The sequence below is a fragment of the Komagataella phaffii genome, chromosome 4 (assembly GCF_000027005.1).
Source record: "Komagataella phaffii GS115 chromosome 4, complete sequence".
NCBI classification, from domain to species: Eukaryota; Fungi; Ascomycota; class Pichiomycetes; order Pichiales; family Pichiaceae; genus Komagataella; species Komagataella phaffii.
The window spans coordinates 833,643-861,251 of record NC_012966.1 but is presented as its reverse complement, the minus strand read 5'-3'; the positions used below and the strand labels follow the sequence as shown (position 1 = coordinate 861,251).

Below are 27,609 nucleotides of genomic sequence, written 5' to 3'. Positions count from 1 at the left end.
TTCTGGCTTGAAAGACCCACTGATTCACCCATCGCATGTTTCTCAACAGCTCCATAAGGAGAACTTCGATAAATGGCCTGGGTGTGTGCTCTCGCTGGATACATCAGTCATTCCAGCGAGATGCTGTTTCAGAATCGAACGTTATCACCTCGGTAAAGAAACAGAACTTGAAGAGGAACCCTAAATCTAACCGATCCATAAGAAGGAATAGATACAATGACCTCAGAGTTCAGGTTGAAAGGGATGTTATAGAAAGTTTAGAGAAGAACAAGAAGAGTTCCCTGAAAAGTCCGCATGATAAGTACAATAGGCTGAAGATCAAATTCGACCCAAGATTTGAGGGCTCGTTTAAAGACTTTGGAATATCTTCAAGATTGGATCGACAATTGCATGAAAAATTAGATATCAGCCGGCCTACAGATAACCAGAGACGGATTTTGTCTATTTTATGCTCAGGTATATCAGTGCTTGCGGTTGCATCGCAAAGGTCGGGGAGTAGCACTTGCCTTCTATTGTATGCTCTTTCAATACGAGGACGATCACTGTTGCTAGCACCAACTACTCTTGCATTATTACAATTACAAAAATTATGTCACTCATTGGAAGTTCAAGACGTTGCATTCTTGTATAGAAGTTCAGAGGAGGATGAGCTAAATCAGGAGAAACAGTTGGATTTGAAAACTCCGCAGGTAATGGTGGCCACACCTCAAAGAATGCTAGATCTGATCAGTAAAAATAATTCAGACCCTTTGTACATGAGGTTGCACGAGCTCAAATTTCTTGGTGTCGATGATGCTGATATCCAGCTTTTGAATGATAATAAAAAAGTCGTTCATGAAAGACCTGCGCAAATCTTGATCAATTATATCATGAAGTTAAAAGAGACTATCAGCTCAACAAAAAATATCCAGCCATTGCAGTTTGGATTCATTGAAACACTAGATATTAGCAATAAACTGCTGAACATGATTGAAGAAAACAAATGGAACGTTTCCAGAACCCTATTGCCCATTGGGCTACTCGCTAAAGGCGATGTCTTGGCCAGGGCCCGGATCAACCAATCTGCTAGATTATCGATTGTCATTGGTGATAGCAGAAAGGTCTTGGACTTTAAACTTCCTCCGTTATCTACTGGAATGGAAGTTTTGTCAAAGATTAGGTCACCTATTGGAAAAGAATTCGATGAGAATGCAAAGAAACACCTTACCACACAGCTACAAAAAGATAAAACCCTTTCACAACTCATCTCAGATGAAATATTAGATGCTTTGCCAACTGTATCTGCAAAACTGAGGAAGAAAAAGTCTCTTCTGATATGTCCAGATTCCATTACGATCCGAACTATAATGGAACAGTTAACAAAACTTGGGTATTCTTCTAAACAGTTAAGCTCATCCACAGCTAATTTTTTCAACGATGAAAATGAACAGAGTCAGTTTCTCGTATCCACGCCTTCTCAACTTCCCGGTTTGAACTTGGAGGGCCTAGCATCTGTCATCTGTTTGGGCTTACATGCATTGAAGGACGCCAAAACTTTAGTTTTAATTGCAGGAAAATCCCAATCCCCTCGTGTGACGTTGATTCTTTCAAAATCAAAAACCACCCTGGTTGAGCGATTCATGATTGAAAGAATACTTTTGAAGAGTGGAGTGGCTAGTCTAACGCCATTAATCGGCGAGACAGATAATTATGACGAAAAAGCTTACCAAGTATTATTCTCTGATATCCACGGAGAAACTTCCTCATAAGAGGCCATTTAATTACATGTACATACTATAAACTATATCTTTCTCCTTGAGGAAGATTCTCCCTAGCGTTTCAGAGGACGCTCTCCTTGTTTTTAACGGTTTTCCACCGTACGCTCTACCCTTCCAAATCCCGCGAAGTTTTGCATCATGTCGTGCTAACGTTCCCCCATATAGGATAACCTAACCATGACTAATATAGCATATTTGGGGCCCCAGGGAACGTATTCCCATAAGGTAAGTTAATGGGTTTAATTTCTAGTTTTAATAAGGTTGCTAACTATCTAGGCTGCCCTGCAAGAGTTTGCAAATGGTGAAAATTTCACATATGAACCCCAGACCACTATCCGTAGCTGTATCAATGCACTTAGTGACAAAACCGTCTCATATGCTGTGATTCCCTTTGAGAACTCTTCCAATGGACAGGTGGTATTCTCCTATGATTATCTCAAAGATTGGTTTATGAATAAGGAAGGTAATACACCAGATTTCCGTGTTGTGGGGGAACAATTTGTCTCCATTCATCATAATTTAATTACAAATGCCCCAAGTTTAGACAAGATTACCAAGATTTATTCGCATCCACAGGTTTGGAGTCAATGCAACCGTTTTTTTGAGGCAAATGATAAAGTGTTCCCAAAGAGTTTGGAGAAAATTGACTGTAGCTCAACTTCTCGGGCCGTCCAGATAGTGAAAGAAACGGTTGAAAAGGGGGATGAATATGTCGCTGCGATAGCGAGTGATATAGCTGCAGAGTTACACAACGTACCAGTATTCCAAGCGAATATCGAAGATTTTGACGAGAACACTACGAGGTTCTTGATCCTGGGATATGACAGTCTCCCTCTCACTACGGACAAATCATCAAAAACATTGACATTGATGGCATTTATGCTCAAAAAAGATGATAACCATGGTGCATTGTGTGATGCTCTAGCCTGTTTCAAGGAACATGGAATCAACTTGCAAACTATTGCCTCTCGGCCTTCAAAAATGAAATCCTGGCATTACATTTTCTTTATAGAGTTCTGGGATGATCAAGATGAAAACACAGTTAATGCTCTGGAGAAACTGAATGATTATGTTCAAGAGAAATTTGTTTTGGGAACATTTCCTCGGTCCAAAAAGTACTGGGACTGAAAAAGGGTTAAGTGTAAGATGTAAATATATTAATTTCGTTTTAATCCTAGTTTCCATATTTTTGTAGAACCCATTCTCCGTTATCTAGAGGACAAACATTTCTAGTCTTAAGCCATCTTGTGATACAATGCATGTGGAAGGCATGCTGCGTGGGGTTAGTATAATCAAACTCCTGAAAACTTTCGAAAGATCACTTACATTACAAGTTCCCCAAGCTGTGGCACATTCGATATTGCTTTGGGAGGTACTGTTTGGCTGGCAATCAATACACGGCTCCATCAGATGGTTTCTGCAAATGGCACAAGTTTCCACGACCATATCTGTGATTATTAGTACTTCTTCTAAGATGCTTGGTAGAGAGTTTACTTACTCCAGGACCAGAACGCCACTGCTGTCCACTTTTTGACTTCAAATCGTTTCTTCTCCTGTCCATCTGAGATGTTAGTAGCTGGTGCAAACAGAACCTTTAAAAGAATGCTTACCTGGTACATCAACCTCCATTTCATCAACGCTTTCTGTCGACATGATATCCTTGTTTGGTAGAAGTAGTCAGATTCAGATTGTTTCTCGATTTATTTAGCGGAACAGTTAGGGGGGAGGAGATTGATAACCAGCACGCTCCGTCTCTAAAGGAAGATTTGGGCAACCGTAGAGAGCAGATCGAATGCTATCCGTATTTGCTAATCTTTGGTTGCGATTCTGTTGGGAATTGAGTTCTGTTTATCAGTTTAGGTGCATCCCAATCGATTGAAACGTCCTATTGGAAGGAAGCTCCTGGGTGGAGGTCTACGCGGAGACGAGATAGTACGGCGCGACTTGAAAGGTGACCAGATACATCTGTTTCTTCCTCAACAGTTTAGTAATTGGACGTTCACTGGACTCATGGAAGACGAGCAACATGGGCTCATTAGTGCGTTATACCCTCCTCCGCCTCCGTATTTGAAATTTTTCACCAGTAAAAACGTTGAAAAACTTAAAGAGTTGAGAGAAACAAAGAGTGATGAAGAAATACATCAGCAGGTGAAAGGAACGGAGTTGCAATTCCTCATTCCCCCTACAAAGCCAGAAGGGGAGTCATATCGATCATTTGGAAGTGTCTGGAGCTTTAAAGATAAATTCATAGATCTCAAGGCTTCTGGAATTCAACAATTGTATCCAAATTTCATATCTGAGGAGAATGACCAGGACGAAGTATTCTCCCATGAAAGACTAACAGAAATGAAAAAAATGACCAAATCTTTGCTGCTAAACTTCTTAGAGCTACTGGGCATAGTTGCTAAGAATCCCAGTTATGCTAATCAGAAAATAGAGCATATACGGATCATTTTGATAAATTTACATTATCTGTTGAACAGCTATCGATTGCACCAGTCCCGTGAGATTTTGATACTAGAAATGGAAAGCAAGATACAACAGGACAAAGCTGAGATTGAAAACATTGAAACGGTTTGTGCAAGAATAGAAGAAAAAGTAAGGACATTGGTTAAAAAGAACGTGATAATAGTTCCAGAAAAGAACGGTATGATGGAAGTAGACGATGAAAAAGAAACTGACATAGAAGCTAAACGTCAAGAGGTGATAGATAGCTTACTTGAAGAGGAATACATAGAATAATCAATAAGTTAATATCAAAAAAGTAAGGAAATTATGCGCCTGCCGGGAATCGAACCCGGGGCCTAACAATGGGAATGTTAGATTTTACCACTAAACCACAGGCGCAATTTCCACGTGTTTCTAGTTTAAGTGGACCATAACGAATGGATTCTGATTACAAATAGTCAATTAAAAGGTTCTACACTGCTGGGACATCAGATCAGTATACGTTACTCCTTTACTACCTAATGACTTCAAATCTCTAAGAGTCAAAGGACACCGAAATTCATCAACTCTATGAGCAATAATGCTTAGTAATCTTTACCTTCTGTCGCAGTTCATTCAATTAAATCTTTGATATACAACTAAACCTACACCTTAGGCTTTGGCTTGGACCAATCCACCTTCAAAATCAAAGACAAATAACCTCTGTTGTTCAAACGGTCAATTGCCAACTGAGCTTCTTGCTCAGTCTCAAAGGCAACAAATGCAACTCCTTTTGACCTACCAGTTTCTCTGTTTCTGACAACAGTAGCCTTGGTAATGTTACCAAATGGAGCACAAAGTTCCATACGTAATCTTTGTTCATCCACAACTTCATTAAGTTGTGTAATTCTAATTGTGGTTGAGTCATCGTGAATTCTTTCACCTGGTCCGGGACGTGGCATAGCACCCCCTCTTCCTCTGAGGTGTGGAGGCACGTAGGAGCTTCCAGAGCCTCCGAGACCAGAGCCGACAGAATCTCCAGAGACATCAGCAGTGGAACCCTCGGCTTCACCATTGTTTCCAGACATGTTAGGGTTGGACTCTGGATCGACACCTAAGGTACCAATAAATGGACACTTGGTAGTGAAATGGTCTCCTTGACACAATCTACACACCACCAATGATTTTGTTACCTCGGTTTGCTTTCTCTTCTTGACTTCTTCTTCCTTTCTCTTACGTGCTTCTTCACCAAATTGGACATCAATAGGATCGTCTAACATGGTTGTTCTTGTGTCTGGACCTACAGCTGTGTTATCCTTTTCCTCACCAAATCGTGACCACTTTCTTCTTTGGGCCACGGCTGGGACCACTTCTTCTTTGACTATGGTTTCTCTGATCCTCTTAGTTATCTTGACTTTCTTCCCTTGTTGGTTGCGTGTGAACGAGACTACTGTCTTGGTACCATCTCCGTTGTCTGTGACTTGTGTTTGTGGCAATTCATCTGCCCAGTTTTGAGCTACTGCTGTTGCCATTGTCGATAATAGTGATTAGATGGTTTAAGAACAAAACTTTTGATAAATTTTCGAGTTTCCAGTCGTGTGTGAGCTAAAATTGGTGTATGGAGGTAGAGCAGATGACAGTGAGCACTAGATCATCTGCATACCCATGACAAATATAGTGTTTTGATAGGGTTGGAAATCCCTGACAAAGAAGGACTAGAAGAGTGTTACTATAAAATAGGCTTCGTGAAGTTTGATAATGAAGATGATATCAGAGCAAGCCTGATAAATTTGAAGGTAAATGGGAATACTTCTGAGTATTATTTTGTCGTAAGAAGTAAGAATGACGTTGTCTTGAAATCTAGATTTGAAAACTTCTACAAAATGAAGAGTATAGGAGAAATTGGAAACATTTGCAAATATGTTAAAATGTGTGAAGATGGACAATAAAAAATGTAAATCTGGAATTGTCAAATCCACCTGAGTCATATCAAAAAGATAGGAGACTAAGAGTGTACAACCAATCGGAGGAAAAAAAAATAATACATCAGTATGTGAACTACTTGAACATAGAAGATAAGAAGAGCGCGTTTATGGAAGAACTAAATCAAGACAGAGACTTTTTTCTATATGAAGGAGCAATAATATCAAAACGTGACCACTTAGAGAGAAACTTTGCAGATATAGTGATGTCTCCAGTTGAATGGTGTGAAGAAATGCTAAAAGAATTATACAATTGTACAAAGTTGGATACGGAGTTACTTGCTAAATTTAGACCCAAACGGACTCGCCGAAAGAGAGTTAAAATTGAAAAAAAGAACAGATTAAATAGTACTTCTGTAATACTAGACCAATTTATTATCCATACTACTTTTAGCAATGAAGAACGAAACACTATTTTACCACTTTTAATAATCTAACAAGAATAACGGCAGCTCATAGTTTCCCTCTTGAATCTTTTTGAATATAGGCGTGGAAAGATCGTGAGCTAAAATTCCATCATATATGTGACATGAGCAGCAAATGCTTAAAGATTGGGCGTGTGGCGTAGTTGGTAGCGCGCTCCCTTAGCATGGGAGAGGTCTTGGGTTCGATTCCCAACTCGTCCACTTAATTTTTCTTCGGGTTCATTTATTCATCCGAAGGCTACGTCGGATGAATTGTGCTACATCCAATGTTTTTAGTCATATCTACGAATGGTGTCATGTCTTTGATGTATTTGTAGCAATTGCGTCAACTCACAGTGTCAATACTTACCGCTTATGGTATCATCTTGCTATCCTTGCAACCTCAATTACTAAGCAACCCCTAGCATGAGCGATTAAGCAGTCAGATCGTCAACCCTGGAGCAATAATTTCGGTCTCCCCCTCCGCATATAAATAGCAAGCTAATCGAGCTTGTCCTGTTGAAATTTGAAATCTAACATCACGCAATTACACATCCACTAACAATGGCATTGGCAATTCCTCAAATTGGCTTCGGAACCGGTACCACATGGTACAAATACGGTAGAGAATCAGAAATCGACCAGACTTTGGTTGACGCTTTGGTGTCCGCTTTGCAAGTTGGAATCACCCATCTCGACGGTGCCGAATGTTATGGTACAGCATTGGAAACCAGGGATGCCATTAAGAAGGCCAACATTCCAAGAGAGAAGTTGTGGATTACTGAAAAATACTATGCTGGAGATTCAAGTCACAAAAGTAAATCCAAAGCTGCCAACCCACTAGCGGCTCTGAAGGAGATTTTGAGGTTGGAAGAACTGGAATATGTTGACTTGTACTTGCTACATTCTCCTTACATAACAAAGGAAACCCACGGTTTTACCTTAGAAGAAGCCTGGGGTTACCTAGAAGAAGCACAAAGTCTTGGATTGGCCAAAAATATCGGAGTCTCTAACTTCACAGTGGCTGACCTGGAGAAGATCCTGAAAGTTGCCAAGGTCAAGCCTCAGGTGAATCAGATCGAATACAATGCCTTCTTGCAAGACCAGACTCCTGGAGTTGTGGAGTTTTCTCAGAAGAATGGCATCCTCATTGAAGCTTACTCTCCTTTGGCTCCATTGTACAAGGGCGATAAGTCAATTAAGGAAGTCAAGGAATTTTTAGATTACGTTTATGAATTGGGCAAGAAGTACGGTAAGTCTGATACCCAAGTTCTGCTAAAGTGGGTTCTACAGAAGGGAATAATTCCAATTACCACAAGCACCAAAACCGAACGAGTCAAGGAATTTTTGAAGATTGACGACTTCCAGTTGGAGCCTTCTGAGGTCGAAAAGATTACTACTCTTGGTGCCAAAGCCCCAGTGGTCAGACAGTATTGGGTTCCTGAATACAGCAAGTTTGATTAGACTGTCGGTATGATTCGTTAGATTGAATTCAAAAAAGTATCGTGAGTCACCCATCAATCGATATCCATCTTTTGGATTATAATTTGGATCCTCATGTGATAGTACTTTTTAGTAGTCTTTTCAGTAGGAGCTTTTGCTATAAAGAACGAATTCTCTTATTAGTAACAATGTAGATGCGCCGAGAATTTTGATTCTGTAATTAGGGCAACCCTAAGTGGGTCTTAAGAAAGTGGGTCAAGATGTACTTGAAAATCCGTTACCTGACTCCACCTTATGCTGGATACGCGCACTATCTAAATGGAAATAATTCCATGCGTATAGAAGATGGATGTGGCTTTAAAACGGTCACTCTCTCCACCTTATGCTAGGTGCGCGCTCTATGTTTCTATGCATCAAGCAATTGTGTGTGATAAGTTTAGAGTTAACAAGGCTATACGCTCAGGATAACTGGCCAGCCATACCAGGAAAAGCTGAAGAGAAATACGTTGCTGAATTCACAACTACGCTAAATTAACAATTAGCTGACTCGCCCTAGCTCAGGATCATGGAATCGGTCCGTTCATCTAGGGCTATCTTGTATTCAGAACACTGCTCGCTTCAGCTCGTTCTACCTCTGAGAATATCAAATCACGAAATTTCGTTTTTGATAGTACTGAGTTGGGTAATAGAAAGACAAGAGAATATGCATGAACTATAAAAACATTAATAAAAATACCAGTCTATTCTTTTATCGTGAAAACAGACATATATAATGCACAACGTTCCATGCAGCGAACACCAAGTATCTGTGTCCCTCCTTGATCCTCTTGGCATGTTCCTGCGTTCCTATCATAATCAAGCAGGTAGAAAGTTACTACCTACAAAATACCGGAATCAAAAAGGGAGTGTGATCAAGCATTGTACTATCTATGGGAACCCTTGTCTGAAAAGTCTAGTGGCTAATCATAGTATTTTAGCATGACGAATCTGTTTTCCTAGTCTGTAATTCATAACAATTATGACGATAAATATCAGGAGTAGCGGAGCAAGATACATTTTCATTTTGGAGGCAACCTCATCAAGAGTTACCACATTTGCGTGATTCAATGGTGTTTTTACAAGATCGTTGATACGTAGCAGTGCCTGCATCACCATTTTCTGTTCTTCACTTAGTCCCCTAACTGTTTCTGTAAGAGCAAGAATGTCCCGTTTTAAGCCATCTACGTTACTTGAAGTCACTGACGACGATGATGATGATGAGTCTGGAGATCTGGACAGTAATTCAACCTTGTCGTTAACATATCTGATATGCTTGAAAACTTCATGAAATTGACGATTGATCTGCTGTAAGAGAATATCTCCATGGGGTTGTTCGTTCGATGATGTTATAAGAAGATTGGTCTCATCTACCAATGACTCCAGAGTGTCCAGTTTAGCAATGATGTAAGGGAGTGCTTCTGCAGATTTCTGTTGCGCTAGTTGGTTTTTCAGTTCCAACTCTTTTTCTCTAAAAGCTTGCGAGTTACCAAATTCGGAAACTATTGGCTTTGATTCAGGGGCTGCAGTTTCTTTAGAAGCTTGTTCCATGATTGTGGTAGTCGCATAAGGCTGGTCCAAAAGGAGGTCTACCTCATCGTCTGTGTCAACCACGTCGTTGAATGTCTTTAACTTGAGTATTTCAAATTGTTCATGAACTTTAAGATCGTTACGAGTTACGGCTGATATACCAAAAGTCCAAAATCGGCCCAAAGGTATGCTTATCTTGTCTGTCTGAAAACATAACTTGTTATCGATAGTCAACTTGAAATTCCCTTTCTTGTAACTTAACCTCAAAATCACCGGAACATTGCTGTTCTGATAAGGAAAATTACATACGGAAAATGCCTTTGATATATCAAAGTCACCATCCATCAAGTAACTCCTAGTGACAGAATTCAATTTAGCGTCATTAGAGTCCATCAAAACTTGTAAACCTTTGTATTTTTCCGGGCCCCCAAAATTATTTCCTGGATCTTGTGAAATGGTACCCGCTTGGTCATCTACAAGCCATAAACTAAGCCCAGAAGAAGTTCTCCCAATTGAACCCAATGATCTCATGGTTACTTCAATTGTAAACTGGTTCAACCCAAACCCATATTCAGTCCAAATAGATCCCTTGATCTGCTTCTTTTTGTCATTAAGAGAGACTATTTCTGGTTTGGGAGTAAGAATAATTCTCCCTTCATCCAGCTTGACATCTCCATTCAGCTTCCAATCTTTCAGGCTCTTCATGGAAGTTTTCAAATCCAGATCAGGAAGGGACAAGGAGGTCACCACATGCTCATTAGACCACTGGGAATTGTCAGAGATACCTTGGGCCACAGCTGCGGCTAGGGCCATAAAAATGAACTTGATCCCTTTCATCTAACAAACAAAAGGTCCGGGGTCAAGGGGAGGAGAATAGTAGGAGTATACGTTCTCTTGACCGTTGAAGAATCCTAATCTATGTGCTGGGATCAAAAAACTCGCGAGAACTAATCAAAAAAGCTTATATAAGCAAGTAGAGATCAAGACTTTTCGGATAGTACTAAACTGAAGGGATAGATGAGATTGTACAAGTTTGATAGTTAGTTCACACAGTCAAGTCTCAAAGCTTCCTTCAATTGAAGGAACTTAGGATCAACATGACTCAAATGTACCCTCGTATCTCCTAATGCTCCTAGCTTCAGTCTGATCAAGGCACACAGGGGATAGGCTCTAAAACGATCCTTCTCTTGGATTACCCGGCCTGCTATCTCTTTTTTTGCCATCTCGACGATTAACTTTCCCTTCTCATATTATAACCTTCAAGAAATAAGGCCTTCCTGCGATAGTTAGCAGACCAATTGATTAAAATCCCAGTGAATCATTTGTTTGAGAGAACATTTTGTACATTCCTTTCCTATAAGAACTTTGGAAAAGGATTATACTCAAGAGTCTCTCGTCTAAGTTTCACATTCTTTCCGCGTTTCCAATCTCCAATCCAATACACAAGGGCCCGGAGGCTGCTCCATTGCACGCCATTAAGAACGACACAAGCACCCAGGACTTAACAGAGGTGCATCAATTGTTACCAGATAGCTTACTCAGAGCCATCTTAGGCAAAGTCAGTGTTCTTACAAGTAAGCTAGACGGGTTAAAAGAAACCGAAGTCACTGACTCCGAAATCGATTTTACTGCCCGGCAAATTTTAACTTTGTTGAAAAAGGCACGCTCTTCTACTTTCAGGGAATACTTTTTGGACCTTCTTTTCAGTCTTTTTTTACAGAGACATAAACTTGATCCCGAGAGCTTAAACGTACGATCTCGCCTTTGCCGCTATTTTGTCAGTTATATCTGTCTCTCTGAAGCATACTTACTTGACTACTTTGTTGAAGCTGTCCTTGAATTATATCGAACTCCTAACTTTGAGCTTCCTTTAGCACAGCTTTTTTCAGTTTGCAACTTTTCTTTCATTGAAAGCCTGTTCATTACTGTATTCATCGATTCACGTTTTGAAGATTTATCGGAGGACTTACAATCTAAATTAGCTAAAGATATTTCACAGTTTTACGTTCATTCTTTTCCTTCCGTTCTACAGAACACGGTACAGATTGCTTGGCCAGACAAAACATCTCCTTCAAGCATCAAATATTTGAGTCTAAAATTATCAAAGGGTCATTTTTTCAAATCAGCAACTAGTTCAAGTTTGAAATCTTTAAATCCTTGCGATCTTACAAAATTACTTCTACCAGACCCAGATAAAATGTCATTTAAACAGTCCCTCTTATCACAAACACCTTCCAGCATAACCCCATCTCAGTTCTTGGCTGACTTGATTTCGCAGCATAGTAATGAACAGAAAAATGTGCTTGCATTGTTATTTGCCGAAATCTTGGTTCCAGGATCCCAACACATTTCATCTTCCACATCCACAAAAACAACTGCATTAACTCCTTCCACCCTACCAGAGGCTACGGCCAGAGGTTCACAATTTAGAAGTTTGCTGAAAGGTTTAAATATTGAACAGTCTACGTGGGATCAAATTATTGAGCTCATCTTTGAAACAGATGACTACTTTTCTGACGCAACATCAATTTCTCAGGTAACCGTTGCCTCCATTTCACAATTCTTAGCTTCATTAGAACCCGAGAATATTGACAAATTTTTAAGATACGTTGCTCATCATAAGCTCAAAGATCATCCATTTTTGTTTCAAAAGAACCTTCTTGTATCCTTGTATTCCTTGAACCCACAACATGGTGCTATAGATTTATTGTCCTGCCCATTACAACCAGTGCTCGCCAATGAACCAAACTCACGAAGAACTATTATATGGTTCAAATACATTGCTGAGCTGGAAGTATCACTTTTGGTCGAACTGAAATCTAGACCAGCAACTGCAGATGAGAATCAAATCAATGAGATCATTGAGGATTCTTACAAGACTGCCCCAGAATACTTAGGTTTGGCGGCACTACACTTGTGGAAAGAAAATAAGGACAATAATGCCGATCCAGGAACTACCTTGGCATATTTGAATCTTTGTCATCACTTTATCGTTCAGTTACTTGATATCAATTCACCATATTTGATAATTTTGCTGACTGAGTTCAAAGAAATTAGCGAGGATGAACTTTCGTCGTTACTTGCAAACTACGTTTCATTGAGACCTAATGGTGCGATCACTGTGGCAACTTATGCTCTCCGTGACGGTGTACTTTCTTCCGTACTTAACAAATTATCAAAGTTTAATGATTGTTTAAGTGTTGCTATTGAAGCCAGTAATCTTGGTTGGAATGGTCTAGAAAAATTTGTTCAGAATTTGTTAAGTAACAATCCAAAGCAAGTCCAGAGTCAGCTGGTTGATTTTTTGGAAGAGCAGTCCAGCTTTGAATACCAAAGTTCTAACAATGAATCCAATGCTCAAATCAAGTCTCATAGGTCGTTGTCAATTCCTGTTGTCTACACTTTACTCAAGGCAATCGAAGGACAAAAGCTGTCTGGAGATTTGGTTGACAAATTCAAGAATGTCCAAGTTTCTGTTATTCAAGCTTATCCCAGACTGATCAACTTTGGCCGTGGTCATGACGAAGCCATTCTGGCGAATGGAAATTCACACTCATTCCCACCTTCAGTCGAGCAAGAAATGAAGAGTTATTACCAGAAAATGTACCTGAAACAGTTGGAGATTAAATCCGTTATTAATTCATTGAAGGCATTCAAGGATTCGGATAATCCTCATGAACAAGACATTTTTGCTTGCATGATCCACTCTTTACTCGACGAATATAGATTCTTTCCAGAGTATCCAATCGATGCGTTGGCAACCACTTCGGTACTTTTTGGTTCAACGATATATTTTCAGTTGATTGAAGGTACTACTTTAACAATCGCTTTGCGATACATTTTGGAGAGTTGTCGCCAGCCACCAGAAGACAACATGTTTAAGTTTGCTGTTCAGGCCTTATACACCTTTAGGGAAAAGCTGGGCGATTACAAGTCATATTGCGCACTTCTCTCGGAGGTCCCTTCTTTGAAGCAACAACCACAAATTTATGAGATTCTTCAACAAGTCATGAATGGAACTTTTAGAGCTCCTCCCTCAATCCCTTCCCAGGGAATTGGGTCTGGCGAAAGACAACCTTCACAGGGAAAGCAGCCGTCAAATGATTCGTTGGTAGTGTCAAAGTTCAAGTCTCTTAATTTGGCTGTAGAACTCCAGCGTAGAGACCAAGAGACACCAGATGAAAACGTTTCTGATCATGTCCTGTTCCTCGTGAACAATATAACTGAAGAAAATCTTTCTGCTAAAGTAGAAGAAATGAATAAGGTTTTGGAGCCTCAATATTTTGAATGGTTTTCTAACTATTTGGTCACCCAAAGAGTGAAAACAGAACCTAATTACCATTCACTTTATTGTTCTTTGATTTCTCGATTGGATAATCTGCTATTGGATGCATACATTCTTAACCTCACATTCAAAGAGATTATTCTCATTTTGAATAAGTGTTATGATGTCAATGATGAAATTAGTGGTCCTGAGAGAACTCATCTCAAGAATTTAGGTTCTTGGTTAGGACTGATCACCCTTACCAGAAACAGACCACTCAAGCACAGGAACTTAGCTCTGAAAATGTTGGTCCTGGAAGCTTACGATAAGAACAAGTTAGAAGTTGTTTTACCATTAGTTTGTAAGATTCTAGATCAGGCCAAGAATTCAAAGGTTTTCTTACCTCCCAATCCGTGGACAGTGGGAAATCTGAAACTGCTAAAAGAGCTTTACGACGTTGGTAATTTGCCATTAAAATTGAAGTTTGAGATTGAAGTACTGTATAATTCATTGAACACGAAGTTGGGAGATATTGAAGCAGCCAACATAATTAGAACACATCAACCGGCCGATATTGACCAGTTTGCGGTAGCTACGAACATGATGAAAGAATTGACACTATCTAATGTTAATCAAATGAAGCAACAACAACAGCAGCAGCAGCAGCAGCAACAACAACAACAACATCAGCAACAGCAACAACAGCAACAGCAACAACAACAGCAATTCTTTTTGCAACAACAGGCTGCTTTGCAAGCTCAACAAGTTCAACAGCCCCAAATACCATTTGATCCTCAAGCCAATCCTGGAGTTAGTACAGCTACCCCAGCAGATGAGAGTAACCAATTGAAAGTGTTCTCCAATTTGTTGGGAACGACGTCTTTTGTTACAATTCCAACTCTAAAGTATTTGTTTCAGGCAGCTTTAGCCCGAGCTGTAAAGGAGATTTTACCCCTTGTAGTTGACAGGACAAACTTAATTGCTCTGGTTACCACTAAGGCACTGGTTTCGAAGGATTTTGCTCTAGAATCGGATGAAGCTAAATTCCGAACGGCCTATATTAACCAGGTCAGCTATCTGACGGAGTCATTAAGTTTGGCTTCTTGTCGTGATCCACTAAGGGAGAGCATCCAAATGAACGCGCTCCAGATCGCCAACACCATGCCCAATATTGATAGCACACTTTTTGAAGAACTGCCTCAAGCAATTACGGATAATATCGATTTGGCCTCAACGATTATTCAGAAAGCTGCTGTGGAACGTGCAATTCAGGACATTGACGAATTAATGGCACCTCAGCTGGCTATTCGTCGCCAGCATAGGGAGTTAAAACCTAATCAACAATTCATTGATCCTACTATGAGGTCAAGATACCCAATGCTTCTGCCTGTACCTTTGGGACTGAAATCCGATGGTGTCATTCCAAAACAGTTCATGATATACGAAAACTTTGGTAAGAACAGAATTGTTTCTCCTATGCAACAGCCTGAACATTTGCAAAACATAAACAGCCAACTAAATCCTTCCTTACGTCAAGGAGCCCAACAGCCTTTGGTTCCACCTGGAGTTGCTGAGCAAATGAAACAGCAAATGCCCCCGGCATTACCAGGCCAAGGAGGCGCCGTTTCACTGGAGCAAACCTTTATGTTTTTGCAACAATTAGTTGACTCTGTGATTAACCTGACCCGTGATGCTCCTGAAAAGCTTATTTCAGAAGTCAACACCGATAGTGTTGTGGTAACAGTACTAGGAGAAATATTGCAGACTTGTATTGGAGCTACTGTAACAGATTCACTCATTCTCAAGATATCTCAGTACGTCATGAACATGCTGTTTGTCCGGACCAACTCATCATTGACTCAAAACACGTTGGTGTTTTTGTTGGACAAGTTGTGTGAGTTATCGCCTTTTACAGCCAAGGATATTAGTTGGTGGTTAGTCCATGCTGAGGATGAAAGAAAGTATAACAAGAATGTCATGAGAGATTTGATTCTGTTGGGATTGGTTCCGTTAGCTGAACTTGATCGGTCGTTGGCAATTCAAATAGAAAAGAAAAATGTTAAGGCCGTTCTCTTTACAATCTATTTGATTCATGACTCCATCCTCAGTGAGGACCCAATTGCATTACGTGCAGACCTTATAAACAGTATAGAGGCCCTTCAAGTCCTTGCTCATGAACCATCAGAGATCGGCAGAAAGGCCTACATGTCTATCTCAAGGCTAAAAGCAATCGTCAAAAGCAATTCAATTCAGATTTTCAAGATGTTCGGAACCTCCACAATATCTAAAAAACAATACATGAGCTATGTATTTGCTGAATGGGTTAAGTTGGTTCAATATTCGAGAGTGAACAGAGTATTAGAAGACTTCATATGGCAATTAGTTGATGACGGTATTGTGAACAACAGTGAAAATCTATCTCTCTTGATCACGACTGCCACCGAAATGTCTGTTGCTGCTTTTTCCAAAGAAGCAGACCCAAGTAAGAAGTTGCACATTGAGACGTATGCTCCCGCGGACGCACTCGCTTTGTTGTTGGTTAAACTTTTGCTTATGCAAGAGGATTCTACTGGAGTTGAGAGAAAGACCTTTTTCAATTCTATGTTAGCTGTTATAGTTCTTGCCTTTGCAAGCGACCATAACAATAACAGTACTAGTTTCAATGAAAGACCTTATTTCAGAATTTTCTCATCGCTGTTTTCGTACTGGCTAAGCGCTAGACACGAATTCGAAGATGGTGACGATGAATCGCTGAAGACATTTAATTCGGAGCTCTATCTCATTTTAGCTCAGAACTTGATGGTAATGCAGCCAAGTTCATTTCCGGGCTTCACTTTTGCATGGATTTCTTTGATTTCTCATAGAATGTTCATGCCGATGATCTTGGAAGTACCTGAAAATAAGGGATGGGGTCGATTTGTGAATCTGTTACAATGTTTACTATCATTTCAACTTCATTATGTCGATAGTGAGAAGATCAGTGACGTAGTGAATGTTGTTTACAAAGGAACTCTGCGAATCATTGCCCTGTTGTCGCACGATTTTCCTGATCTATTGGTTCAATATCATTACCAATTGATAAGTTCAACTCCTGAATCTTATGTCCAATTAAAAAATATTATATCATCAGCCTATCCTAAGGGAATAACTGTACCCAATCCATTTCAACAAGGATTAAAAGTTGACAGGCTAGAAGAAATCAAGCAAGAACCTCCAATTGGCTATCACCCCGAGTCAGATTTAACAGCCAAAGGCCTCAAGAAGCCCGTCGAAAGCTACCTGCGTATTCCTTCGCAGTCATTATTGAAAACCATCTCAACTGGCCTAAGCGTTGCTGAGCCCAGAAATGGGAAAAGTAAGTATGATGCTGGTCTAGTCAATGCTGTAGTATTCTTTGTGGGAATCGCAGCAGTTGAAGAACAAAAGTCATTCCGCGATGGTTCTTCCTTTGATTCTACCTCCAATCATGTGATGCTGTTGTCATCTTTGATCAAGGACGGGGATGTTGAGTTACAGAATTTAATCTTAACAGCAATTGCCAACCAATTGAGGTATCCCAACTCGCACACGCATTGGTTTAGTTGCATTTTGTTGCATTTTGTGGGATCAGCTACTCTATGGGGAGATCAAAGAGAGGCTATAAAGTTCAATATTAGCTGTGTATTGACAAAGAGAGCAATGTCATATAACCCCATCCCATGGGGTATATTAGTGACGTTCCTGGAGTTGGTCAGCAACAGTGAGTATGAGATATTCTCTTCCCCATTTATCAAAGGTGATGCCACGCTGGAAAGATTGTTTGGCACACTGCAACACCATGTGAGGAACCAAAAACCCATTGATGAACAACCGGAACCGCTGAAGTTGTAGAACGGTGTGTATTATAGATGTTTGTACTTTAAAAACTACAATTAAAATTTACTATAGCTTTTGGATTTTTGCTGGGAACCTTTGAGAGGCACTATGTGCGCCTCCTTCTTTTTAATATCTCCGCCCGCGATACTGAACACAACTACAACATACACCAACAACCTTCATACATTGACTGCGTTATTGACAAATGAACTTTTTTCGGCGTCGAAGAGGCAACTCTGTGGACTCTGATGAGTTAGACATTTCAGGACCTAAGAAGGGCTCTGATAGAACCAAATCCAGAAAGCCCCCAAACACGGCGTTCAGACAACAAAGACTAAAGGCATGGCAGCCGATCTACTCGCCAAAGACAATATTACCTCTGCTGTTTGTTGTATTCTTGGTAATGTGTCCTATAGGGATAGCCCTGATATTTAGGACCTACAGAGTACAGAATCTGGTAATTAATTACAGCAGATGCGATGAATTAGAGGATTCAGACGAATATGCTGAGATTCCCAGAAATAGGGTGAACTTTCATTTTGACAAGTCTACATCCTCTTACAGCAACTATCAGAATCCTAGATGGAGAACCAGCACTTCAACAGACTCTTTAGGAAACTCAGTCAGAACTTGCCATATTGAATTTGACATTCCCAACGACATTCATTCTCCATTGTATTTTTATTATAAACTGACCAATTTCTTCCAGAATCACAGAAGATACGTGGAGTCATACGACTTGGAACAGCTCAAAGGTGAGGCTGTGCCTTATGATGATATTGATTCAGATTGTAAGCCTTTTGCTCACTCTGGGGATAAGATTGTCTACCCATGTGGATTGGTAGCCAATTCTTATTTCAATGACACCCTATCTTCGCCAGTGCTGCTAAATCCTGCAGGAGGTTCAGAGAATGTCACCTATGAGCTGACGACCAAGGATATTGCTTGGAAAACTGATCGTACGACCTATAAAAAAACTAGCTATAATTGGGATGAAATCGTACCTCCTCCCAACTGGGAGAAAATGTACCCGAACGGCTATACAGAAGACAACATTTTTGACATAACAGAGAATGAATTCTTTCAGAATTGGATGCGTACGGCAGCCTTACCTTCATTCATGAAACTCGCAGCTAAAAACACTACAACTGCAATGGAGTCTGGAACTTATCAAATTGATATTGGACTAAACTACCCAGTATCCATTTTTGGAGGATCAAAGTCTCTGGTTATAACGTCCAATAATATTCTTGGAGGACGTCATTTTGGATTAGGAGTATGCTACCTGATCGTGGCGGGTGCAAGTTTCCTGTTCGGGTTCCTGTTCCTCTTGAAGGTTTTGATTAAACCTCGTAAAATTGGAGATCATTCATTGCTAAACTTTGAAGATGAGCGTGCGAGTCAAGAGCTTTTTACAAGTGAGAGGCGGGATTATTTATAGGTTATAACCCCACATTATGTATATTGGTATATAAAGTTCACAGCATCCTAACGGATGTATTGTTCTCGAACGTCCATCCAGCATCGTTTTACACAACAGAGTGTTGGTTTTCCCCTTAACAAAGTATCACACAACCGCTTGGTCACTCAGTCATAATTAACAAGAAAAGGTTAAAGAAAACCATCCACCACTTGTAATGACTAGCATTAAACGAATCAGCAGAGAATTGGAGGACGTCAAGAAGGATCCATTGAGTGGGGTAACCTTAGAGGTCATCGACGAGAATGATCTGTCACACCTAAAAGGTACCTTCGTTGGACCCCCAGGAACTCCTTACGAAGGTGGGCTATTCAAGGTGGACATTCAAATACCTTCAAACTATCCATTCAAGCCCCCTAAGGTCCAATTTGATTCCAAGATATACCACCCTAATATTTCTAGTGTTACAGGAGCAATCTGCCTCGATATATTGAAGAATGCCTGGACGCCTATTCTCACACTTAAATCGACCCTGATCTCTCTGCAGTCCCTTCTTCAATCTCCAGAGCCAAGTGACCCTCAGGACGCACAGGTTGCAAGTGTCTTTCTGAAGGACAAGAGAGAGTTTGATCGCACAGCTAAAGAATGGACTTTCAAGTATGCTCCCAATCCCGACTATAAAGGCAACCCCGACGATGGAAAGTCACATTCGTCGAATGAGGCTTCAGAGCAGGATGAGAATAATCGGAAGAAGACCAAAGTAGAGAAGGTGACTCATATCGATGGTATCGAGATTGCTAGCATTGAAATGTTTGAGAACATGGGCTTTTCCCGACCAAAGATCTTGGATGTTCTCAAAAAATTGGGTTTGACAAGAGTTGAAGACAACGACGGAGACACTAAACAGGAAATTTTAGAAGAGCTTTTGAGATGATTTTTCACAGGATAGAGTATGCAATCTATTAATTATTACTACATAGCGCCAGGATGTCTAGAGAAAGTTCACCTCCTCTATAATTGACCAATTTTCCCTAGTTTCTTCTTTTTTTTTTTTTTCTTTCTGTTCTTTTCCTATGTTCTCTGTATTTAAGATTATTTTCCTACCTTCTTGAAACCATCGCTATCCGGAAGAGCACTTACTTTCTTTTGAGAAGAACTGGCCGACTTCTTTTTGTGAGAGGGTTTATTGTCTCTCTTGGTACGAGGCTCCAGCTTAATGACATGTCCCTTAACCTCTATAGTCTTGGCCTGGATTGCATTCTTCTGGGAAGAGGCTTCAGCAAAGTCCACTAGGGCAATCAATCTGTCTATCTTACATGTTTCAACTTTACCGAATGCCTTTTGCAAGGCTTGGGTTAGATCTTTCTCAGTCACATCCTTTTCAATTCCCTTTATGTATATTGGATAAAAATCAGAGTTGTTCTTTTTGGCTGATGCAACTTTTTTCTTAGTGTTCTTGTTACCAGTACCAATAGATTGGGACTCAGTTGTTTCTGTTTCTTTGTCATTGGTATTATTGTGGTTGGTGGTCGATTTCTTGGGCTTTTTGGAATCTTTGGTATCCTTCTGATGAACGATTACGCGGGTAGAACTAGCATTGGATGATTTATCATCAGACTTGAGCTTATCGGCCCAGCTCAAAGGTTTAGGGTTGAGACTGACAGTTTCTGACTTTTTTGTAGTAGCATCAATGGCATCAGACTCGGGTTTTTCAGTTTTTTCAGTTTTCTCAGTTTCCTCAGGTTTCTCAGGTTTCTGAGTTTCGGTTGGCGTCTCACTTTCAGTTGCAGTCTTGGGCTCCTCATCAACAGTCTCTGGAGTTGAAGCTTTGGTGTCAATCTTTGGCGAGAAAACTCCATCCGGCTTTTCTTCTGCAACTTCGACTTCTCCATTGGTAGACCCTTCGGTTGCAGTTTCCGTCTTGGCTTCGTCAACTTCTTCCGTACTCTCAGCCTCTGTGGCGGGAATCTCATCATCCACGTCGGGAATAAAACGTAGAAGATCATTGCTGAGATCGTATATATCCTGCTTGGTAGGAACTAAGACAAATGTTTGGACAAATTTATGCGCAGGTGATAGTTCTCCATTTTCCTTCAATGACATTTCACCAAAACAGACTATCAAGATTGACTCATTGAACGACTTTTGAACATCGATGGTGGAGATCATTACAGAGGCACCCTCAAGCACAGAGTTGGAATAATAATCCTTAATCTTTTCATTACCCTGGACCTTCTGAGCAGGCTTGAAAGGCTCCGTTTGGTTGGAGTGCGTCAGCGATCCGTCGATGGTGTAAAGCTTATTCAAATTCTTGGTGTCACTGTTCAAGATCGAGTAGTAATACTTGATAAATGCATACGCAATGGAAGTGAGTTTTTGTTCAGCCATGTTGATAAAATCAGGAAGCCTGGACTCACGGCTTAGTGTTGATCTCTTTTTTACTTGTTGGGCCGTTGAGAGTCTTGAAAGATGAACTTTTCAAAATTTGCAATCGGTAGGTACACGAAATCTGGTGACAGAACGGGCGACAGAGACCACATCGAACCAGAGATCTTGCTTACATCATACTTATTATTATGCATATAATTAACTTTGCATCACCAAGACGTATAAAATCCCAAAGCTGTAGTTTACCTGTAATAGTTGGGGACACCTCGCAGCGTCTCTCCAACAAGAGGAATATGCTGAGCACCTGGTGTGTCTATACCGTTGCCCGAATTGGACATTTGGACAGATTCGTCCACCTCCTTGCCCAGATTATGGAACCCGAATATAATGTTCTTCTGAGTATCAAAACTCTTTTCACCCATGATCTTTTTCAACTTGGAAAAACACAAGCTCGTGAGTACAGCGAGACTTCCCACCTGAATGGCTCCTCCATAAGCTAATTGCCCTGGCCGTACGATTCCCAGTTCTTCGGCCAATAACTCCAAAGAGAGCTTGGACGAAGCAGCGTTTCCATTATTAGTCTTAGATCTCAAAACTTTGGCAATGTATTTGATATCGTAGCAATTAGGAAAATATGTGTTGAGCCACCATTGAAAGTCGTTTTCATTGTTAGGCATTAACTTGTTAGTGAGACATGAAACTAAGAATCCAAAGTCGTAACCAGCATGATAACTAATCCAGTGTACATCAGGTAACAATAATAGACCACTATCAATGAGTAGTTCAGCAAATTCTGATACTTCAATACCAAATTCTTTCGTCTTGTTAAAATCTATTCCTGCTTGAACCAATGGGTCTATACTGTCATATGGATACATTTCGTTATCTAGATCAAACTTGAAATTGAACTGCCACGAGGCTGGCACTCCATCTGGAGTTTTTCCATCTTTGTCGCACAATGTAAGTCCCAACTGTACAATATTCAGTATATCTGTGTTAACTCTCATGGTTTGATAATGAAAATCGTGGATCGATCTGAAAGTTCCTATTGGACGACCAGCAATACCACAAAACTCTACAGACAAAGCAACGTAGTTATATTGACCCACCAGCTCTCTGATGAGCATCATTTCGTTGTGCAGATTGTTGCTCCAAACTTCTCTGATAGGAGTATTTGGGGATAGGCCGCTACTGATACCTGTGGACTGCTGGGGGAACTGTTGGTGAAGAACCTGTTGCTGGAGGAGCTGCTGCTGGAGTGCCCTATTCTGTACCTGCGGTGATATCAGCATGCTTGAGCTGGGCATGTAAGGATTTGATTGCATGGTACGACTGGTGTGAGAGGAGGAAGAAGCGAAGGACAGTGGATGAGATTGATGGGTGAGTCGCGCTTGGAAGCGCAAAGGAAAGGCCAGGTGAACACCCTCGCCGCAAATTGCAGTGACCCTCCTTCCAAATGCTAGTGGGTCGGCATGTACCCAGGTTCATAGGTTGACGTCAACACAGACTGCACCACTAATCCATATATTCCAGAATCTACTTATATACTCAGCTAAAAAAAGGGAGTGTCACTCTTAAACGATGAGATGATGGCAGCTTGGGAATAACAACAATCATACAACTGATAAAGTTCAAAATAAACAGATTCAAATCATAGTTTGAGTAATGTGTAGAGATCAAAAATAGGGCTATGGGAACACCGACCAAGAACTTTTTCGCAGGAGTATATTGAGCCCCATCGTCGATCTGCTCCCACATTGTAAGGTTGTCGTAAGCACCTCCGTTGAAATCGAACGGCGTTCCTTTGACTTGATGGAACATGATATACGATCCGATCACGTAAGTAATGTTAGTCAATGTCCAGCTCAACTCTCTACTGAAAATCGGGAATAGATCGTAGAAGATCTTCAGCAAAACAATGATTACTATGTGCACTAGCCACGCACCTTTGAAATGTACCCAGTTGGCGTTTAGGTTGGGATTGATGTCTTGGTCATTCTTGACATCGATTGTCTCAGGTTCCACATGCGATATTATAGATGAGCTTCGGCGGCGGCGATGATCGGTGGCCAAATCTGGGGGTACTGTAAGCTTCTCTGGAGATGATGGAAAGGGGATGGAGTTCTTGGGTATAGTTGGGGACTTGGTCATCTGGTTGGTCTGCTTGCTGTGTTAAGGATATATCGTAGTACAAGAATGAGAGAGGAAATTTAAGAGGAATGAAAGGTAATAATGGTCATTCTGTCGCGATCCTGAGTCACCGGAAGGAGTCGCGAAGGCAACCGTGCCACCCGTCTATGCGGAAGTCAGTGGAAGGATAAATGCGAAGATCCAGATCTGTCATGCTAAAGCTATACGAGCCAAAGAACGACGGCTAGGTGAAGGGTTTAGTAATTCTTAATATCATTCAATAAATAAATACTTTGTCTGTCAAAACGCTACAGGTCGATTATTGGAAGTTCTTTCTTCTTTAAGCCGGACAATTGGTCGTACTCCCCGTTCAGGATTCTTTCTATGATGACCGCGTCCCTCTTGTTAATCTCACTGGCTCCAATCTTTCCGACGTGGGACTTCGAAAGTTTGTCCAGCTCGTCGATTAGCTCTACATCACTAAGGTTCTTTTCTTTCAATCTCAACAAAAGCTCGTCCATAGCCCATTCATCAATGGATTTGTCATCTTTGAAGAGTACAATTGCAAAGATCAGAATCATAGTTGGTACGAATCCAACGTACATGATTTTTTCCCAACCTTCATTTTCATTTTCTCTGACCACTTTCCACTTGATTTCACCGGTTTTGGCATCCTTGAAAGGAACCTTATCAACAACTTGACGAGAAGAGATATCCAACTCCTTCAAATCGGCTTCGTTGTCAACGTACAAAGCTTGGTTAGCTGCATTCTGGAACAGGTAATCTGTCAATGAAAGTTTTCTATTGGTAACAAGACTGTTGAGCTCAGCAATGGTCTGCAGCTCAGTGTCTGATGGCTGTCTGACCGAGCCGTTAGCGTTCTGGAAAATGTTGTTTAGCTTGGGCAAAGAGTCGATTTTAGATCGTATTTCTTTCTCCAGTTGCAAATTAAATGCTCGCACAGAAGTAGTGCCACTGAAGCAACGCACTCCCAGACGTCTGGCTGCACTTTGGATCACTGGGTACATCTCTGGTTGATGATGGTTTGATGTTTCGTTGAGTTTTTATTGGTGGGCGAGAAGGTGTAGGGATGATGTAAGTAAAAAAAATACCTGAGATGTCAGATGTCGGTAGCCAGATAATGAATGTCTACAAGTATCGAATAATACTGTACTTTGTTTCCAGTTAGTTGAACTAAACTTAACTAAATCCTAACATTCACTAGTGTGTAACCTGTAACTTTGAACTTTACCCATTTGCTTGTCTCTGGTTCGTTCTAGTTGTCTCTCTAATCGTATCTGTGTCTTGCACTTCATAGTTTACTTGTCATCGTCGTCCTACACTTCAATGGTTTCATCTAAATCCCGTCGTTGCTCATCTTCCAAGACATGTGATGCCAAAATACCAAGAGTATTAAGCATATCCCCTCTAGATACGTTGACGTGTTCCTCTATTTGATTCATTTGCTGGCTCTGTCGTAGAAGCTCAACTTTAAGATGCTTTTTGTCCGTTTTGAGCTTGCGCACATAATTCACTAGCTTCTCTTTTTTATTCAGAAGATTCTTTATCTCCGTCTTTAGTCGTCCATTGCTTTCCGTAAAAGTTTCAAGCGATTTCTTTAAAATTTGATTCTCCATGTGTAGCTGCTCCGTTGTCATCTTGGCTTGAAGTTCATTCAAATTTTTGTTCAAGTTGAGCTGAAGAATTGTTTGGCGACATTCTTGCACCAATTCAAGCAGTAACTCAGTTGTTATCTCCTCGGATACCTTCGAAGGCCATACTTCATTGGCGTTACCATTGTACTCAGTTGAAGGGGTTTCTTGCTTGAAGTTTACCTTACTACCATTCTTCAGTTTAGTGGTCCCATTGCAAAGCGTACGATCAATCGTATCCTCATCATTGTCCCCTAGCACTGTTCCAATCTGTTTAATCAACCGTAAAAGGCTAGTGTCCATGTAGGTTGGCCCGTACACACTGGAATCACTAAGAACTTGCCCGTTTACAAGAGCATCCGTGTCAGAATCCATTGGCGTCGCTGACACGCCATTTGATGAAACCATTATCTCCTTGAGTCTAGAGAACTTGCCCAAGTGTTGGATAGGATTGGTAGGAGACGTGCTACGCGTCTCGAGAATCCTACATGTAAGAAAGAGCGAACACGAGCCGCGCAAACAATTAGACACGAGCCGCACACGCATCGCCTATTTTCCTCCACCTATTCAATTCATGCCGCATGTCACAGAGGACTCTATCAACTCTGCTATTATCATCAATATGTCTTTCAACCAAGCTGCTTATTCAAATTATATGAACCCACAACCGCTCAAAATTCTTTATATGTGCAATGTTGTAAACTGGTGCATTTTTAGCCTATATTTGGCAAGTTTAGTGTGGTTGATGAGTATGCTGATTAACTTCTTCGCCTTTGAGGGAGAATTTAAGCAAAAGACTACACACTTCTTTAAAACTTGGAGTAAAAACCTTTTTAAGCAATCAAGCATGCGTGAAGCCTCAAAACAGAAACACGAACACGATATCGAAGGATTGACCGGCTCCCACAACGGAGCAAACTGTAAGCCTGAGTACATTTCGTCGCATATCCCAGGATCTCTATTCTTGAAAACAGCTGAACTAAAGTACTCCACCATCAATAAAGACAATAATGATAACCAATCTGTGGTCACGACAATTTATCCAACTCCATCTACGTTGTATAATTTGTACGCTCAAAATTCTGGAGTCAAGCAACAATTCCTAGGTAAACAGCCAGTCAACATCAGCATGGTTCACCCAACAATTGTCGACAGAATTAATCAAATATCTTCCAATGAGGATCGTTGTCCAGTGTGCATCGAAGAATTTCAATGTGACGATCTTGTGCAAACACTTCCATGTAGTCACTACTACCATACCAAATGTATTTCGGAATGGATAACACAGCATGAAGAATCTAAATGTCCACTATGTCAATTTGATATTGAGGACAAAATATCGGTGGCTACCAGCAGCCCAGAGCAAGGTTACGGAATGTATACACCTGTTGTCCATTGCTCTGAAAACTTAGAATCTGGTGGGCTTAGTTCAGAGAATGAGCTTGCCAACGTAGTGAATGAATTTGGATCTGCATGAACTTCACGTTTAAAAGTAGAAACAATAAAAGTCAACGGAATAACAGTAAGTATTAGTATGCAATGGGTAGCTGTATAAGTTACCTAGCAAGTGGCGCTATCTTGGGTCTCCTGTGCTAAAGATTTATGATCTGCAGGATTGGCAGCTGCTTCATATAACGTGATAATCGGATCTTTAGTTAACGGAGCCCATTCACCTCGTAATTCTATTCCTAATATCTCCAAACTTTCGAACTCATCGTTGCTCCAGTTTCCTTCGAAGAAAATAGTCAATTTATGAACATTTGTAAACAAGCGACGAGGCAAGTGATGTTCAACAAACTCTCCAACTAGAGGCTGTTCAAAATGATGTGTATTTTTCGGCGCCGTGGTTTCAAAATCGACATCCGCATTCTTGAACAGAGAGATTTTTTTTGGACAATGATCGTTATCGGGTGAAGTTTTCAATATCAAGGAATATAGTTTAACGGAAGAAACGAAAGGGATATTCAATATAAGTTGGTTATCACAGTCACTGGAAAGTGTGATCTTGGATTCCTCTCCTTCATGGATAAAAATCTCATATAGTTTGGAGTTAGGGGTAGTGCAATTTAGAGCCGTAAGCTTGGTGAAATCGATCTGGGTATTCAAACTTTGGGCGGATGAAGTTTCAATTGGCGGCGCCTCATGCTGATGATGTTCGTGTTCACAAGACATTGCTACTAGTGCCTGAAAATAGTTGTCTAAAGTAAACTAGAAGAACAAGAGGAGAAATGATCTCCAGTCAGATAGATATGCATGATTTATAGCCCCAGTCAGGGTAACCTTATTGATAAGTTTTTCCTTTTTTATTTTTTTTTTATCGA

The 27,609-nt window shown here is 40.6% G+C and overlaps 15 protein-coding genes across 15 annotated transcripts; 8 read left to right on the top strand and 7 right to left on the bottom strand.

Moving 5' to 3' along the window:
- Positions 1 to 35: 35 nt before the first annotated feature.
- PAS_chr4_0961 (uncharacterized protein) lies at positions 36 to 1,748 on the top strand (the record flags this gene model as incomplete). The annotated part of the gene is made up of 1 exon (XM_002493823.1): positions 36 to 1,748. One exon carries the CDS (start codon positions 36 to 38, stop codon positions 1,746 to 1,748), a length of 1,713 nt encoding a protein of 570 aa, XP_002493868.1.
- A 186-nt stretch (positions 1,749 to 1,934) lies between these two features.
- On the top strand, positions 1,935 to 2,885 carry PAS_chr4_0437 (Prephenate dehydratase, catalyzes the conversion of prephanate to phenylpyruvate; the record flags this gene model as incomplete). The annotated part of the gene is made up of 2 exons (XM_002493822.1): positions 1,935 to 1,982; positions 2,034 to 2,885. The coding sequence occupies 2 exons, from the start codon at positions 1,935 to 1,937 to the stop codon at positions 2,883 to 2,885; spliced, it is 900 nt and encodes a 299-aa protein (XP_002493867.1).
- A 46-nt stretch (positions 2,886 to 2,931) lies between these two features.
- PAS_chr4_0436 (RING finger containing subunit of Skp1-Cullin-F-box ubiquitin protein ligases (SCF)) lies at positions 2,932 to 3,391 on the bottom strand (the record flags this gene model as incomplete). The annotated part of the gene is made up of 3 exons (XM_002493821.1): positions 2,932 to 3,030; positions 3,084 to 3,205; positions 3,256 to 3,391. The coding sequence occupies 3 exons, from the start codon at positions 3,389 to 3,391 to the stop codon at positions 2,932 to 2,934; spliced, it is 357 nt and encodes a 118-aa protein (XP_002493866.1).
- A 376-nt stretch (positions 3,392 to 3,767) lies between these two features.
- Positions 3,768 to 4,499, top strand: PAS_chr4_0435 (Subunit of the RNA polymerase II mediator complex; the record flags this gene model as incomplete). The annotated part of the gene is made up of 1 exon (XM_002493820.1): positions 3,768 to 4,499. The coding sequence occupies one exon, from the start codon at positions 3,768 to 3,770 to the stop codon at positions 4,497 to 4,499; it is 732 nt and encodes a 243-aa protein (XP_002493865.1).
- A 350-nt stretch (positions 4,500 to 4,849) lies between these two features.
- Positions 4,850 to 5,716, bottom strand: PAS_chr4_0434 (Subunit of the core complex of translation initiation factor 3(eIF3); the record flags this gene model as incomplete). Its single annotated transcript, XM_002493819.1, has 1 exon — positions 4,850 to 5,716. The coding sequence occupies one exon, from the start codon at positions 5,714 to 5,716 to the stop codon at positions 4,850 to 4,852; it is 867 nt and encodes a 288-aa protein (XP_002493864.1).
- Positions 5,717 to 7,134: 1,418 nt separating this feature from the next.
- On the top strand, positions 7,135 to 8,034 carry PAS_chr4_0433 (NADPH-dependent alpha-keto amide reductase; the record flags this gene model as incomplete). Its single annotated transcript, XM_002493818.1, has 1 exon — positions 7,135 to 8,034. The coding sequence occupies one exon, from the start codon at positions 7,135 to 7,137 to the stop codon at positions 8,032 to 8,034; it is 900 nt and encodes a 299-aa protein (XP_002493863.1).
- Positions 8,035 to 8,976: 942 nt separating this feature from the next.
- Positions 8,977 to 10,416, bottom strand: PAS_chr4_0432 (uncharacterized protein; the record flags this gene model as incomplete). Its single annotated transcript, XM_002493817.1, has 1 exon — positions 8,977 to 10,416. The coding sequence occupies one exon, from the start codon at positions 10,414 to 10,416 to the stop codon at positions 8,977 to 8,979; it is 1,440 nt and encodes a 479-aa protein (XP_002493862.1).
- A 1,360-nt stretch (positions 10,417 to 11,776) lies between these two features.
- On the top strand, positions 11,777 to 17,713 carry PAS_chr4_0431 (uncharacterized protein; the record flags this gene model as incomplete). The annotated part of the gene is made up of 1 exon (XM_002493816.1): positions 11,777 to 17,713. The coding sequence occupies one exon, from the start codon at positions 11,777 to 11,779 to the stop codon at positions 17,711 to 17,713; it is 5,937 nt and encodes a 1,978-aa protein (XP_002493861.1).
- Positions 17,714 to 17,903: 190 nt separating this feature from the next.
- Positions 17,904 to 19,139, top strand: PAS_chr4_0430 (Endosomal protein that regulates cell polarity, controls polarized growth; the record flags this gene model as incomplete). Its single annotated transcript, XM_002493815.1, has 1 exon — positions 17,904 to 19,139. One exon carries the CDS (start codon positions 17,904 to 17,906, stop codon positions 19,137 to 19,139), a length of 1,236 nt encoding a protein of 411 aa, XP_002493860.1.
- A 196-nt stretch (positions 19,140 to 19,335) lies between these two features.
- PAS_chr4_0429 (Ubiquitin-conjugating enzyme that mediates selective degradation of short-lived and abnormal protein) lies at positions 19,336 to 20,052 on the top strand (the record flags this gene model as incomplete). Its single annotated transcript, XM_002493814.1, has 1 exon — positions 19,336 to 20,052. One exon carries the CDS (start codon positions 19,336 to 19,338, stop codon positions 20,050 to 20,052), a length of 717 nt encoding a protein of 238 aa, XP_002493859.1.
- A 3,002-nt stretch (positions 20,053 to 23,054) lies between these two features.
- On the bottom strand, positions 23,055 to 23,657 carry PAS_chr4_0427 (Evolutionarily conserved protein with similarity to Orm2p; the record flags this gene model as incomplete). Its single annotated transcript, XM_002493813.1, has 1 exon — positions 23,055 to 23,657. The coding sequence occupies one exon, from the start codon at positions 23,655 to 23,657 to the stop codon at positions 23,055 to 23,057; it is 603 nt and encodes a 200-aa protein (XP_002493858.1).
- A 287-nt stretch (positions 23,658 to 23,944) lies between these two features.
- Positions 23,945 to 24,664, bottom strand: PAS_chr4_0960 (uncharacterized protein; the record flags this gene model as incomplete). The annotated part of the gene is made up of 1 exon (XM_002493812.1): positions 23,945 to 24,664. The coding sequence occupies one exon, from the start codon at positions 24,662 to 24,664 to the stop codon at positions 23,945 to 23,947; it is 720 nt and encodes a 239-aa protein (XP_002493857.1).
- Positions 24,665 to 24,973: 309 nt separating this feature from the next.
- PAS_chr4_0426 (Hypothetical protein) lies at positions 24,974 to 25,696 on the bottom strand (the record flags this gene model as incomplete). The annotated part of the gene is made up of 1 exon (XM_002493811.1): positions 24,974 to 25,696. One exon carries the CDS (start codon positions 25,694 to 25,696, stop codon positions 24,974 to 24,976), a length of 723 nt encoding a protein of 240 aa, XP_002493856.1.
- A 166-nt stretch (positions 25,697 to 25,862) lies between these two features.
- Positions 25,863 to 26,765, top strand: PAS_chr4_0425 (Hypothetical protein; the record flags this gene model as incomplete). The annotated part of the gene is made up of 1 exon (XM_002493810.1): positions 25,863 to 26,765. One exon carries the CDS (start codon positions 25,863 to 25,865, stop codon positions 26,763 to 26,765), a length of 903 nt encoding a protein of 300 aa, XP_002493855.1.
- Positions 26,766 to 26,848: 83 nt separating this feature from the next.
- On the bottom strand, positions 26,849 to 27,460 carry PAS_chr4_0424 (Hypothetical protein; the record flags this gene model as incomplete). The annotated part of the gene is made up of 1 exon (XM_002493809.1): positions 26,849 to 27,460. One exon carries the CDS (start codon positions 27,458 to 27,460, stop codon positions 26,849 to 26,851), a length of 612 nt encoding a protein of 203 aa, XP_002493854.1.
- Positions 27,461 to 27,609: the final 149 nt, after the last annotated feature.